The sequence below is a fragment of the Chelon labrosus genome, assembly GCF_963514085.1.
Source record: "Chelon labrosus genome assembly, chromosome: 14".
NCBI lineage: Eukaryota > Metazoa > Chordata > Actinopteri > Mugiliformes > Mugilidae > Chelon > Chelon labrosus.
This window is the reverse complement of record NC_140347.1, coordinates 1302540-1316467: the sequence shown is the minus strand read 5'-3', so window position 1 is coordinate 1316467 and position 13928 is coordinate 1302540. Positions and strand designations below refer to the sequence as shown.

Below are 13928 nucleotides of genomic sequence, written 5' to 3'. Positions count from 1 at the left end.
AGAGAGAAGAAAGAAGGAGGATCATTAACTTGGCCAGACAGCCAGGAGAGATGCATTTGTGGAGAACCCTGTTTGAGCAAGCCTGCCTGCATCTCAGACCCAGTGGCCAAAAAAAATTAATGTAAGCAGAGTCTGAGTCGTTGAGAAGAAGGAGAAGAATGTTATCACTAACTCCAAAGTAAGAAAATACATAAAAAAGAGAGAAAGATAACATGATAATATGATCAAAGATGTTAAAAAAAATTATGATCTTGCAACTGGAACAATTCAAAATATTTCTCAGTTTGTTATTTTTATTGATATATTGTTGTGGGAAATACAGTAAGATACAGTGTGACCAGTTAAAAGGTACTGGAAAGTGTATTTTCCATGGTCAGATTAACATAGAAATATAGCTCAAATGAAAGTGTGCTTCAGGCCCTGCGATAGACTGGCGGCCTGTCCAGGGTGTACCCCTGGCTCTCACCAGATGACAGCTGGGATAGGCTCCAGCAGTCCCCCGCGACCCTTAGCAGGAATAAGCAGGTACAGAAGATGAACGAATGAATGAAAGTGTGCTTCAGTAACATGTTTAACCTACATCAATATAAGAATGAGTGAAACTTCAGAAATAATTCTTTTAAAAACTATGATCTTAAATACCCTGAAAATACTGGTATAACCTGGGAGTGTGGGGTATAATGCAGCCCGTACTAGTGTACTAATAAAATTCCAGATGTTAGGACACCATTAGAAGAAAGCACGTTGCTAGAACTGATGGAAGGCAAATTTTATTAAAAAAAAAAAAAAAAACTGATGGAAGCCTTGATAAAAGCAGAGTTCTGTGAAGATTGTGAAAAATTAAAAATAAAAATAAAAGAGTTTACATACCACCGAAGCACTTCAACCCTACGGTGCAAAGCATGTTGCAGTGAGCACCGGAGCTGTTAGCGCTAGCAGTCCCGGTCGAGTATGGATAAGACATGTCAGCAGCCCAAACTGTTTTTTCTTTCTTTTTCTACTGTTTTTAATTGAAATGCAATGAAATGCATTTTTCCAAACATTAAAAGAGCTTGAGTTTACAATATTCATGTCTGTGTCCTGTGTCTATTATTTTATTCAGTCGTCCACTAAAATCCATTTAGATTTAAAATGTTGTTTTTTACGGCAAATATTGTTATGCGATTAAAATGTGATTAATTGAGATTAACTAATTACAAAGCCTCTAATTAATTAGATTCTTTTTTTAAATGGAGTCCCACCCCTAATATATATATATAAATATGTATGGTCTAGCACTCATTTTTACAGTACTTCTTTAGTCAATATGATTCATAATGCTAACTACTAAGCTTGCTAGAGTTTTTCAGCAGCTCCTCTCATTTGAAAGCGGATCTGTGGAGAGATCTCAGACATCAACTATCTTGCAGAGTCACTGGAGCAAACCAGAAACTAAGGTCAGTAACACATAGCCTCAAAGAGATGTGCATCATCTATGGCTCAAGGAGAAGTAATCACATCTTAAACAGCAAGCAGAGAAACTTAAGTAGATGGATATAGTGGTACATTATTGCTCTTTGCTTGGGAGCTCAGCAGCAGAAAGTCTGAAAGCTGCCTTGAAATAACATTCATTAATAAATCAGTTTATCTTGGATAAAAAAATATATACGAATTCATAGCCACATATTTTTTTATTCCATAATAAAAAACATAGTTGAAAAATAATAGTTGTAATGGAGGATATGTGGGGGACATCTGACTGAACAGTAAGTTAAGATGAGGATCTTACATTGATATCTTTTGTTTCATGACATTAAAATTACAGCTTTGGTTTTGGGATTCTTTTGAAGAAACTCTTCTCTGTAGAAAGTGTGATAATGAAGGACTCCCAGGATTTGCCAATACATCAGCAAACAAGAAATCACTCTTGTCATTACTTGGACACATGCATCCTACATCAGATGTTCAAATGAGTCCATTGCTACTTTTCTGAGTTGATTCAGCATGTAGTTTGTGTTTTAGAACTACATATATGAAATGTGCATTTACCTGTAGAAGTATCCTGAAACAGTATTTCTCAGTATTATCAATGTTATCAAGTGTTTGAAATATAAACTTTCTACTGTGTGAGGACACTGCATCCAGTAACCACTGGATAATTAATTATTGGTGGTCATAGCAATACTTTTTATTTTATTTATAATCAGTGATGTTTAATCTCTTTTCATTTATCATTAGTACTGAAAGACATATTAAATAACAATCCTGATAACAGTCAATCTTGGAAGTTTAAAGTTTAATAATTTTTTGGTACATTATAGTGATGTCAAGTTATCATTAAATCCTGTTTAATTTATGAAAATATATGATTGTCTTGGTTTTTCATCAGATATTCTGAATTCAGGGCAACGAAGAAAGTATAGTGGCACATGAAGGAGAACAAAAGCTTTTATTTTGATAGGCGAGTCATGTGTTAAACCTAAAGCTTTGTGGAATCAAAGCGTAGTAAAGTTGGTCCACGGACACATTTCCTGTCAAGGACACCGACTTTAAGTTTTATAAGGAAATAAGGAAGGTACGGTAATGTACAGGATTGGAGGAGATGTATAAAAACAAACTGAACCAAAGAACAAAAATGGAAATATGCTGGATAATAATAACAATAATAATAATAATAATTGTCTTGATTTTCAGCATGACTTTCTCCATCTATTGCCTAAATCTGACACGGATGTTTGTCAGATTTGAAGATGCTAACACTAATTGCTGATGTCAGATTAGTTCCTATGACATGTATCTACAAACAAGCTGCTGCTGCGCCAACCTCTCAGCTCACACACCGTCCCCTTCACGTTTACAAAGATCAGCAGTCCCATCTGTAGAGAGGAGGAGAAAGAAGAGAAGAGGTAAAGGAGTGTTTCCAGAGTCTCCCTTCATCATCACATCCAGTAGAAAGAGCAGCAGGGACTTCAGTCCTGTTCAGAGCAGCAGTGGAGCAGCTGTGGAGCTCAGCCAGCTTCCTTTCAGCTTCATGTTAATGTGCTGGAGTGAACACACACAGACCTGCGGAGACTTTTAGCATCAAGTCTGTTTCCTCTGCAGATTTCACTAATAAACTGCTGAGAGTCCTGAACGCTTCATTACTGCACCAACACTTTAGTGATGGATTTACTGCTGCTCCATTTAAACAAAGATCAGCTGACTAAGAAACATGGAGGCTGTCATTGAAGAGATCTGATCAAACTAATGACACATGTGATGACTCTGCTCATGGTTACTAAATGTAATGCTGGTTCTGTGATGTGCAGGCTTCAGTCAGACTGATCTCAGAGCTGTGATCAGTTGTTCATCAGATTTGATGAATGACCACCACTGTCTCTATACATCTTGGAAGGCTGTCAGCTGGAATCCAGCTTTATTTCCTGGACACATCAACACAACAACAACAGTCGTCTTCACATCAACTCAAACACATGATCACAACAAGCTTCTGGCTCATCTGATCTGATTGGCTGACTGTTGTCTCTCTCTCTGTCTTTCTGTCCAATCCTGAATCCTCTCACAGCTTCACTGAGAAGCTGCAGGTTTACAGGAAACACTGGATCTGTGATACTAACTGTGTTTAGGACAATACTGATGAAAGCAGCATGGACTGACTGGAACCCTCTACTCACTCCAGAGTCTCCAGTTTATATTCTGGACTCTCCACAAAATCAAGAAGCTGCTTCACATCTGAATCCTTCAGATTGTTGTAACTCAGGTCCAGATGTTTCAGATGGGAGCGGTTGGACTTCAGAGCTGAGACCAGAGAATCACAGCTGATCTCTGACAAACTGCAGTCAATCAATCTGAAAAAAAAAAGATGTAGATAAAGTCATTAATAATTCAGTCAGATCAGTCAGCAATTTGAAGGGCCCAGAAAAAAGACACCACAAGGACAAGTACACAAACATACATACACTAACAAGCTATTTAATTAAATTTGTATTTGTTTGGAACAATAACCCTGTTTACATATCAGATCTACAACAGTAACAGACAGTGAACTGACCTCAGAGTCTCCAGTCTACAGTCTGGACTCTCCAGAAAACCACACAGTTGCTTCACTCCTGAATCCTTCAGGTTGAAGTTCCTAGTAAGATCCAGATGTTTCAGATGGGAGGGGTTGGACTTCAGAGCTGGTCCCAGAGAATCACAGCTGATCTCTGACAAACTGCATCTCCACAAACTGAATAAAGAATAAAAGATGGAGATTAAATCATGAATAATTCAATCAGATGTGTTCAGGGTTTAAACGTGCAGCTCAACATTACAGTGTCCTAACAGCCTTTAAGCTTAATTGACTTTAACAACTAACAGCGGACATTTTCTGCAGTTTCAGATACAAACACTCGTCTCGAACAAAGGGACATTTACAGATTCATGGAGGAAAGTTCTGGATGAACATGGATTAGATTCAGTTGGTGATTAAACATATCAGATCTACAACAGTAACAGACAGTGAACTGACTCCAGAGTCTCCAGTCTACAGTCTGGACTCTCCAGAAAACCACACAGCTGCTTCACTCCTGAATCCTTCAGGTTGTTGTCACTCAGGTCCAGATGTTTCAGATGGGAGGGGTTGGACTTCAGAGCTGGTCCTAGAAAATCACAGCTGATCTCTGACAAACTGCAGCTCCACAGTCTGAATATAGAATAAAACAAATAAATTAAATCATGAATAATTTAATCAGATGTGTTCAGGGTTTAAACATGCAGCTCAACATTACAGTGTCCTAACAGCCTTTAAGCTTCATTGGCTTTAACAACTAACAGTGGACATTTTCTGCAGTTTCTGCTACAAACACTCGTCTTGAACTAAAGGACATTTACAGATTTATAGAGGAAGGTTCTGGAGATTCAGTTGGTGATTAAACATATCAGATCTACAACAGTAACAGACAGTGAACTGACCTCAGAGTCTCCAGTCTACAGTCTGGACTCCTCACAAAACTGCACAGCTGCTTCACTCCTGAATCCTTCAGGTTGTTGTTTCTCAGATCCAGATGTTTCAGATGGGAGGGGTTGGACATCAGAGCTGGTCCCAGAAAATCACAGCTGATCTCTGACAAACTGCACCTCCTCAATCTGATTAAAGAAGAATTGATGTAGATTAAATCTACTCAGACGTGTTTGACTGACTTTGTCCTTCTGTTATTGTGGATCTTCATCATTTCTTCTTCAGACATCATGTTAAAGTTTCAATGATGACTTTCAGTCTGGTATGATGTTGGTCCCTGATTGTATCTCTGACATGTTAACCCTCCTCCAGTAGAGCTCTGTTATGAATTCCTGGGTCGAGGCTAAAAAACAGAGGAGACTAAGCCGTTGTAGGCAGAGACCCTCGAGTCTGGAAATGAGCTCAACCTTTTGTCAGGTTCAAATGAGCAGCAGAAGGAGAAGATCTGGGAGTTTGTGCTGCATGACTCCACTTCTGTCACCTTTAAATGAATCCTGCTCAAGTCTTTTACTTCTATTTGGAGCCACAAGCAAAAACTAGTGTTCAGCCATTTAGACAAACACAACATTTGAGAAAAAGAAGAAACTTCTTCAGATTTGTGCTCATGGAAACATTTATCAACACAATAACATTTGACACATCAGTCAGTGATTTCATTCATTCATTCATTCATTTTCTATACCCGCTTATTCCTATTAAGGGTCGCGGGGATCTGGTGGAGCCTATCCCGGCTGTCATCGGGCGAGAGGCGGGGGTACACCCTGGACAGGTCGCCAGTCTATCGCAGGGCCAACACAGAGAGACGGACAACAATTCACACTCACATGCACACCTACTGCCAATTTAGAATCACCAATTAACCTAATGAGCATGTCTTTGGACAGTGGGAGGAAGTCGGAGTACCCGGAGAGAACCCACGCAGACACAGGGAGAACATGCAAACTCCACACAGAAAGGCCCAGTCGGCCCATGGATTCAAACCTGGGACCTTCTCGCTGTGAGTACATCATTGCTAACCACCTCGCCACTGTGCCACCCCGAGTCAATGATTTGAATTGAATAAATAAAGAAAACCTACAACAGCTCCATTCAGTGAACCGACCTCAAAGTCTCCAGTCTACAGTGAGGACTCTCCAGTCCAGCAGACAGATGCTTCACTCCTGAATCCTTCAGGATATTTCCACTCAGGTCCAACACTGTCATATAGGAAGGATTGGACTTCAGAGCTGAGGCCACAACTTCACAGTGAGTCTCTGAGAGTCCACATCCAGCAAGTCTGTGAATAGAAAACATATTTTTCTATATACACTTTCTTTTCTCTGGCACAGAGCTCTTGCCCTCTAATATCCTATCTACTACTAGTCATGCAATTCTGTGCTATTACTATGTAGAATGTTTACTGCTGTGTGTGTGTGTGTGTGTGTGTGTGTGTGCGCGCGCCCCCCCCCCCCCCCCCTTCTTGTGAGTATCTCTGGCCTGGAGTGGTGTGTTTCCTGTGGAGCTCTATACTACATCTGTTGTCGTGGTCTCATCAGCCTGCCCAGTCTTCATGGAATCCTGCAGTTATCCACTCCTACCTGAATGAACAATTCTCCAACCTGCCTATGATTCCTCTTACATTTTCAAACTGTCATGATTCCACATGTACGTTTTAGTCAGATATGTGTATCTATGACAGATGTATGTTTATCTTGCTGTTCTTCTCTCTTTCTTCTGTCTGTACCCGGCTGGCCTTAGGCAGATGGGTCCCTCCATATGAGCTGGGTTCTGCTCAAGGTTTCTTCCTGTTAAAAGGGAGTTTTTCCTTGCCACCGTCGCCTTCAGGCTTGCTCTGGGGGTTTCGGGCCGGGTTTTTGTAAAGCATCTTGAGACGATTTGTATTGTTTTTGACGCTATGTAAATAAAATTGAATTGAATTGAATTGAATATTAAAATCTGTTGTAATCATTTACATTCTAGATCCAAACTGAATGAGTATGAAACAGAGTGAGGTGATCATCTGATGAACATCTGTGGTTCAGCTCATCTCATCTTACTGTGTTTGACATGACACAATGACTCTCTTCAGTCTCTCTCATAGCTGCAGACTTTTAATCACAATCTCTGTTCTGCTTTCATCTTGCAGATGAAGAAGGGAAAATGGAGTTACATTCAGCCTTCAATACTGTCCACAGTCAGAATGAAGACATCTGGTTGATGAAAAAATTTTTTCACTTTGACTCCAGGACATTTAGAATAAGTTGAACTCAGTGAACAGTTCCAGTTGGAGAGATGATCTCTCTGCTACCTGCTTCCTAGAAGGTGAAGGAAACAAATCTAAAAGAAAATAAAGACAGACACTCCTCTGCCAGACTGATCTTTGCCATGTGAGACTTTCCAGCATTCATCTGCCTGACTTCTTCATACTCTGCCTGTCTCTGACTCATCTGCTCCATCTGACTACTGTTAAACAATCTCAAATAATCTCAAACCTAGAATTTTGTCTTTGCCCTCTTGGTTCCTGTTTGGTTGATAATTCTTTGCCTGCCTGTGCCTGTCCGATTAAATGATAAAACTCCACACGATTCTATGCCTCTTTGTGCTGCAATTGAGTCCATGCATCACACATTTAAAAAAAGAAACTATAAAATGTTTTGTCTCAAAAACCTCCAGCTTAACCTCTGATGTCCTTCATTCCTTGTACCAGGTTTATACAAAGCACATCACTCAAAGATAAAGAAATGTTAAAAAAATATATAGACAATTAAACACAAATTTCTTCGACTTAAAAGCAAAAATTTACGTTTTTATACTCAAAGCATTTAAACAGCTTGAGAAATAAATACTCACAATGTTTGATGCAAAACTTAGAACAATGCCAATAATTTAATCCTGTTAATATCTGAAGAACTAAACTACTAATCTCCATTGATTGATTCTATTTATGATCACAACTCACCGAGCCTTTCTGCAGTTCCTCACAGCTGGGATCAGTCTCCGTCGTCCCTCCTCTGATGTGTTGTACTGATCTATGTCCAACTCATCCAGAACCTCCTCTGACATCTGCAGCATGTAGGCCAGAGCTGAGCAGTGGATCACAGAGAGTGTCTTCTTAGATCTGTTCTTTGACTTTAGGAACTCTTGGATCTCCAGATGAACTGAGAGGTCATTCATCTCCATCAGACAGTGGAAGATGTTGATGCTTCTGTCAGGAGAGATTTTATCAGTGTTCATCTTCTTCAGCTTGTTGATGGCTCTCTGGATGATTTCTGGACTGTTCTCTATCTGACCCAGCAGACCTCCTAAGAGTCTCTGGTTGGACTCCAGAGAGAGGCCATGAAGGAAGCGAACAAACAGGTCCAGGTGACCCTTTTTACTCTTCAGGGATTTAATCATGACTCTGTTCAGGAAGTTATCAAGAGAACTAATGGTGTACGAGAAGTCTTTCAGCACGTTGGTCTTCTTGATGTTGGAATTATTGTCATCATAATCATCATCAGCAAAATCATCATTATTGTCATCATTATAATCATCATCAGCAAAATCATTATAATCATCATCAGCAAAATCATTATAATCATCATCAGCAAAATCATCATTATAATCATCATCAGCACAATCATTATTATTGTCATCATTATAATCATCATCAGCAAAATCATCATTATTGCCATCATTATAATCATCATCAGCAAAATCATTATAATCATCATCAGCAAAATCATCATTATAATCATCATCAGCAAAATCATCATAAACATTGTCATCATTATCATAATCTTCAGCAAAATCATCATTATTATTGTCATCATTATAATCATCATGAGCAAAATCATCATTATAATCAGCAGCAGCAAAATCATCATAAACATTGTCATCATTATCATAATCTTCAGCAAAATCATCATAATTATTGTCATCATTATCATAATCTTCAGCAAAATCATCATAAATATCATCATCATTATGATGATCATCCACAAAATCATCATAAATATCGTCATCATTATGATAATCATCAGAAAAATCATCATAATCATCATCAGCAAAATCATCATCATTATTGTCATCATTGTAATCATATTGAAAATAGTCATCCGAGCCATTCCACCGGAATTCATCCAGAGACTTAGTGGGGACACGGTGATCTTTCCTCAGGAAGTCTTTCAGCACCTCTGTCTTCTTGTTGGTGTAACAGTGGAACATGTAGACTGCAGCCAAAAACTCCTGAACGCTCAGATGAACAAAGCAGTAGACTGATTTCTGGAAGATCACACTCTCTCTTTTGAAGATCTCTGTACAAACTCCTGAGTACACTGAGGCCTCTGTCACATCAAGACCACAGCGCTCCAGGTCTTCTTGGTAGAACATGATGTTTCCTTTCTCCAGATGTTCAAACGCCAGCCTCCCCAGCTTCAGAAGAACTTCCCTGTCAGCCTCCATCAGCTCCTGTGGACTCGTCTCATGTCCCTCATGGTACTTGTTCTTCTTTCTCTTTGTCTGAACCATCACAAAGTGTGAGTACATGTCAGTCAGGGTCTTGGGCAGCTCTCCTCTCTGCTCTGTAGTCAACATGTGCTCCAGAACTGTAGCAGTGATCCAGCAGAAGACTGGGACTCCACACAGGATGTGGAGGCTCCTGGATGTCTTGATGTGGGAGATGATTCTGCTGGAAAGCTTTTTATCACTGAACCTCCTCCTGAAGTACTCCTCCTTCTGGGGGTCAGTGAAGCCTCGTACTTCTGTTACCCTGTCAACACATGTAGGAGGGATCTGATTGGCTGCTGCAGGTCGGGAAGTGATCCAGACCAGAGCCGAGGGAAGCAGTTTCCCCTTGATGAGGTTTGTCAGCAGCACGTTGACTGATGCCTTCTGTGTGACATCAGACACAACCTCACTGTTGTTGAAGTCCAATGAAAGTCTGCTTTCATCCAGGCCGTCAAAGATGAACAAAAGTTTACAGACAGCCAGCTCCTCTGCTGTGACCTTCTGTAATGTTGGATGGAAAACATGGAGCAGCCTGAGAAGACTGTACTGCTTATCTTTGATCAAGTTCAGCTCCCTGAACGAAAGCACAGTCACCACACTGACATCTTGGTTTTCCAAACCCTCTGCCCAGTCCAGAGTGAACTTCTGCACTGAGAAGGTTTTTCCAACGCCAGCGACGCCGTTGGTCAGAACCACTCTGATGTGTCTCTGTTGGTCAGGTAAGGCTTTAAAGATGTTGTGGCACTTGATTGGAGTGTCATGGAGGGCCTTCATCTTGGAAGCTGTCTCAAGCTGCTTCACCTCATGTTGGGTATTAACCTCTTCACTCTGTCCCTCTGTGATGTAGAGCTCAGTGTAGATCCTGTTGAGGAGGGTTCGACTTCCTGATACATCAGTTCCTTCAATCACATGTTTACATCTCCTCCTCAGACTGATCTTATGTTCATCTAAAACCTCCTGCAGACCAACATCTGCTGAAGAGAAGAACAAACGTGAGACAGAAAGAAAACACTCATCCCTGTTTGAATTCAGAAAGACCAGAAAACTGACTTTAAATGTGTTGTAATGAGTTTTTCTTCTCACAATAAAATGTTTCTGGGGAAAAAAAATAATTCTTTCAGCCTCTGAGGGGGTGTGTCAGTGTTTGATTGACAGCAGAGGCAGCTCGTCTGCAGCACTTCACCTAACAGCTCACTCTTGTTTCTTATTTGCTGTAAAATTTCAGACTGTTCCTACAATTAAATGATAAACAATATGTTGACATCTTGTTCTTCACATCAAATAAATACCAATAATCCGGTGACAAACACAATGTATTTCCTCTGGCTATTTCACAATAAATACCTTTTGACAGTAATTGACAGAGCTCAGTTCAGTGTTGTTTTCGTCAACGATGATGGTGACGTAATTATTTTGTTGACGCCCCTTTTTTTTCATGATGATAACGAGACAGTGACGAGCTAAACATGGCTCTTTGATGACTAAAACATGACTAGACGAGTGTAAGCTGTCGTTGACGAGAAGAGACTGGACGAAAATGTTAGTGGGTGGTCTGTCAGACGTTCAAAATGCATGACATTTCTGCCTATTGTCTGTCAAAAGCTAAAAGGTATCAGCAATGGTGCTGCATCCTATCCTTGTTTGGTCACGCCCATCACATGGCATCACGCCAGCATCTGTGCACATTCTGCACAACACGCCTGCCGTCACAGTCACACTAAATGATGGACCTTAGTGGCAGCGGCAAGGGCCTTGGTGGTCAGAAACGACGAGATGATCTATGGCAGGGGTGCTCATTACGTCGATCGCGATCGACCGGTCGATGGCGAAGGTAGTGCGGGTAGATCGCGTGCCACTGAAATTTTTTTTTAGATGTTAGTCTTAAACATTTATCTGTCTCACCTCCAAAACAAACAGCAAGACAAATTTATTGATTTTTACTTTATATGTGCAACATGCCCTCAGTTCAGCAGCACACATCCACAGCCACAACTTCAACAACTACTCAAGACTACCGTCTTTCTTAAAGAGACAGCGCTATTTTTGTAAAGGTGCAGTGTCTGTTTTTATTTTTATTGATAAAAATAAACCCCTGCCTCTCGCCCGATGACAGCTGGGATAGGCTCCAGCAGACCCCCACGACCCTTAACAGGAATAACCGGGTATAGAAAATGAATGAATGAATGAATGAATGAATGATAAAAATAAAAACAGAGATGGATAGAGCTTTAAACACTGTAGCACTATGACAATTAATGACTATGTATATATATATATTATGGCATGCCGTTCAGGAAATGAATCTTTGAATATATTGAATGAAACTCGAATACATGGAATGAACCTTTGAATCTATTGAATGAAACTCTGAATATATGGAATGAACCTTTGAATATATGGAGTGAAACTTTGAATATATTGAATGAACCTGCGGCCATCTTGTTTAGCGTGTGGATGCTGCTGCAAAAAGTGACAGAGGGACAATGAGTCAGGCCGCTCGCAATCTCGTTGCGGCAATATTAAACAATGAGGACATGATAAACACACTGGCGAATGCGAGTACGGGCTAAAATCCTCCCGATACCCCTGCCCAATACCCTGCCCGTTCTTCTAAGAAGTTCGCTCCTTTTTGCAGTCCGCTGTGTGAGTAACGTGCCCAAAGCTGACAATGTGTCGCCGATCATCAAATACGTTCAATACTAAACTAAATATTCAGCCTGCATCGTCTATGAATGTGGGTGATTCTTATTGCATCTAAACAATATATGAAGAGCTTCTCTTTCAGTTCACGAAATCCCTGTAGCCGCAGCAGCTTCTCCAGTCCCGGAGAAGAGCCGCGTCAGAGCGCAGTGCCGTTACGCACAGCCATGCGCTAACTTTTATCTGTGTGTAATGCATAATCCTTATAGTAGATCAGAAAGTATTTGCTGTTGGGTGGAAAACTTGTCTGTCTAAAACCATTCCTTTATTATTGTAATTATTGGTGAAAATACTTTTTTTCTTTTAACTAAAACTAGACTAAAACCTTTTTGAGTTTTCGTCAACTAAAACCATCACATATAGAAATGACAAAAATGTGACTAAAACTAATAAGCATTTTCGTCCAAAAGACTATGACTAAATCTAAAATGGCTGCCAAGACCAACACTGGCTCAGTTATGAGTAAAGTCATCAGTAAAGAGTAAAACAAACAAAAAATTAACTGAAACTACAGGAATCTAAACTGATAAATTATTATACTGATATATGTTTTGAATCTGTTCAATGTGCTGTTATTCTTAAGCTACTTAGCTTTCTACTGTTTCCTACAAAGTGATGTTAGCAGACCAGTTTTCCTGAGTGGATGTTTGGTTCTTGTTCATCATGTTGGTCTTCAGGACAAGATGTGTGTCATCACATTTCACTGGGAGTTCATTTAGAATGATATTTATAATGATCTTAAATCTCCATGCTGTAGAATACAACAATGTGTCTGGATTAAATCAACAGGTTTCCAGAAAAGAGTCCATCAGCAGACAGATGTACAGTCTTACTTGTTCTGGATCTTTGTCCACACTGGGGACAGGAGGAGTCTCCTGATGAAGCAGACTGGTCCCAGTATGAGGTGATGCACTGTCTGCAGAACCAGTGTCCACAGCTGCTAGAGACTGGATCCTTCAGGACGTCCTGACACAAAGCACAGCAGGACAGCTGCTCCTCCACAGAAACATGACTCCTCTTCCTCTCTCTGTCAACACATTTCTTCATCACTTAAATCATTTGCACATTGTCAACATTTGACATCACTGTCCAGAAGCTCAGACACAGAGAACAGGAAAAGTTTGAATTGACTTCCTTTGATTTCAACTCTCCTGCTTTCATCAACACCAGTGAACTGCTTTTTCTATCTGGCTGTCTTATTAAACACTGAGTGATCTACATGCTGTTTGCTGTTAATACAAACTCAACACTTCCTGCAGAGACTTCACAGTAAAAGCCTTCCATCAAAGAGAGCTGATTATGTCCTTCACTGTTTTATCTTGAGTTAGTTCAGTCTGAACTGAGCTTAGAAGAGTCTAAGAAGTGTTACTGATAGTGAACTGGACTGATAGGGAGTATTGATCAGATAAAGATCACATTCTAACTATACTGGCTAGTTGATACACACTGACTATGGGAGGAGGAGAAACTGCAGTTCAATCCATCCACTGGTAGCCCAGCTGAAAAAGCTTTACACACTTCACATCATTCACTGTCAAATTCTGAAATAAAAGTGATTTCAATCGCTCTTCGGTTCATTCCACTCATTCAGGTCCGTATATGTTTTGATACTGAAACACTTTCTGTTATTTTTAAGTTACAGTTGAGTATATTATGGGATAAATATGGGATTAAAGATTTCATTTTGAGGGTATTCATACTGAACATTTTCTATTGTTGCAGAGAATGTTGTCCAAAAAGAGAAAGAGTACTGCAGTTACCTGTAGTCTGGGTGTACAAAGGA

At 40.1% G+C, this 13928-nt stretch overlaps 1 protein-coding gene across 4 annotated transcripts in view; it reads right to left on the bottom strand.

The window, feature by feature from the left end:
- Positions 1 to 2267: 2267 nt before the first annotated feature.
- The window catches only part of LOC311499742 (NACHT, LRR and PYD domains-containing protein 12-like), a 30737-nt gene continuing 19076 nt past the window's right edge, over positions 2268 to 13928 (bottom strand). For 3 of the 4 annotated variants that reach the window (XM_084560860.1, XM_084560862.1, XM_084560861.1), the window contains exons 4-11: positions 12979 to 13172; positions 7917 to 10419; positions 6081 to 6254; positions 4933 to 5106; positions 4490 to 4663; positions 4031 to 4207; positions 3654 to 3827; positions 2268 to 2855 (exon numbers count right to left, since the gene is read on the bottom strand). In XM_084560860.1, coding sequence (XP_084416986.1) covers positions 2843 to 2855; positions 3654 to 3827; positions 4031 to 4207; positions 4490 to 4663; positions 4933 to 5106; positions 6081 to 6254; positions 7917 to 10419; positions 12979 to 13172 — 3583 coding nt within the window. In that variant the 3' untranslated portion in view covers positions 2268 to 2842. The remainder of the gene's footprint in view (positions 2856 to 3653; positions 3828 to 4030; positions 4208 to 4489; positions 4664 to 4932; positions 5107 to 6080; positions 6255 to 7916; positions 10420 to 12978; positions 13173 to 13928) is intronic. The other variant, XM_084560863.1, reaches the window with a different exon arrangement.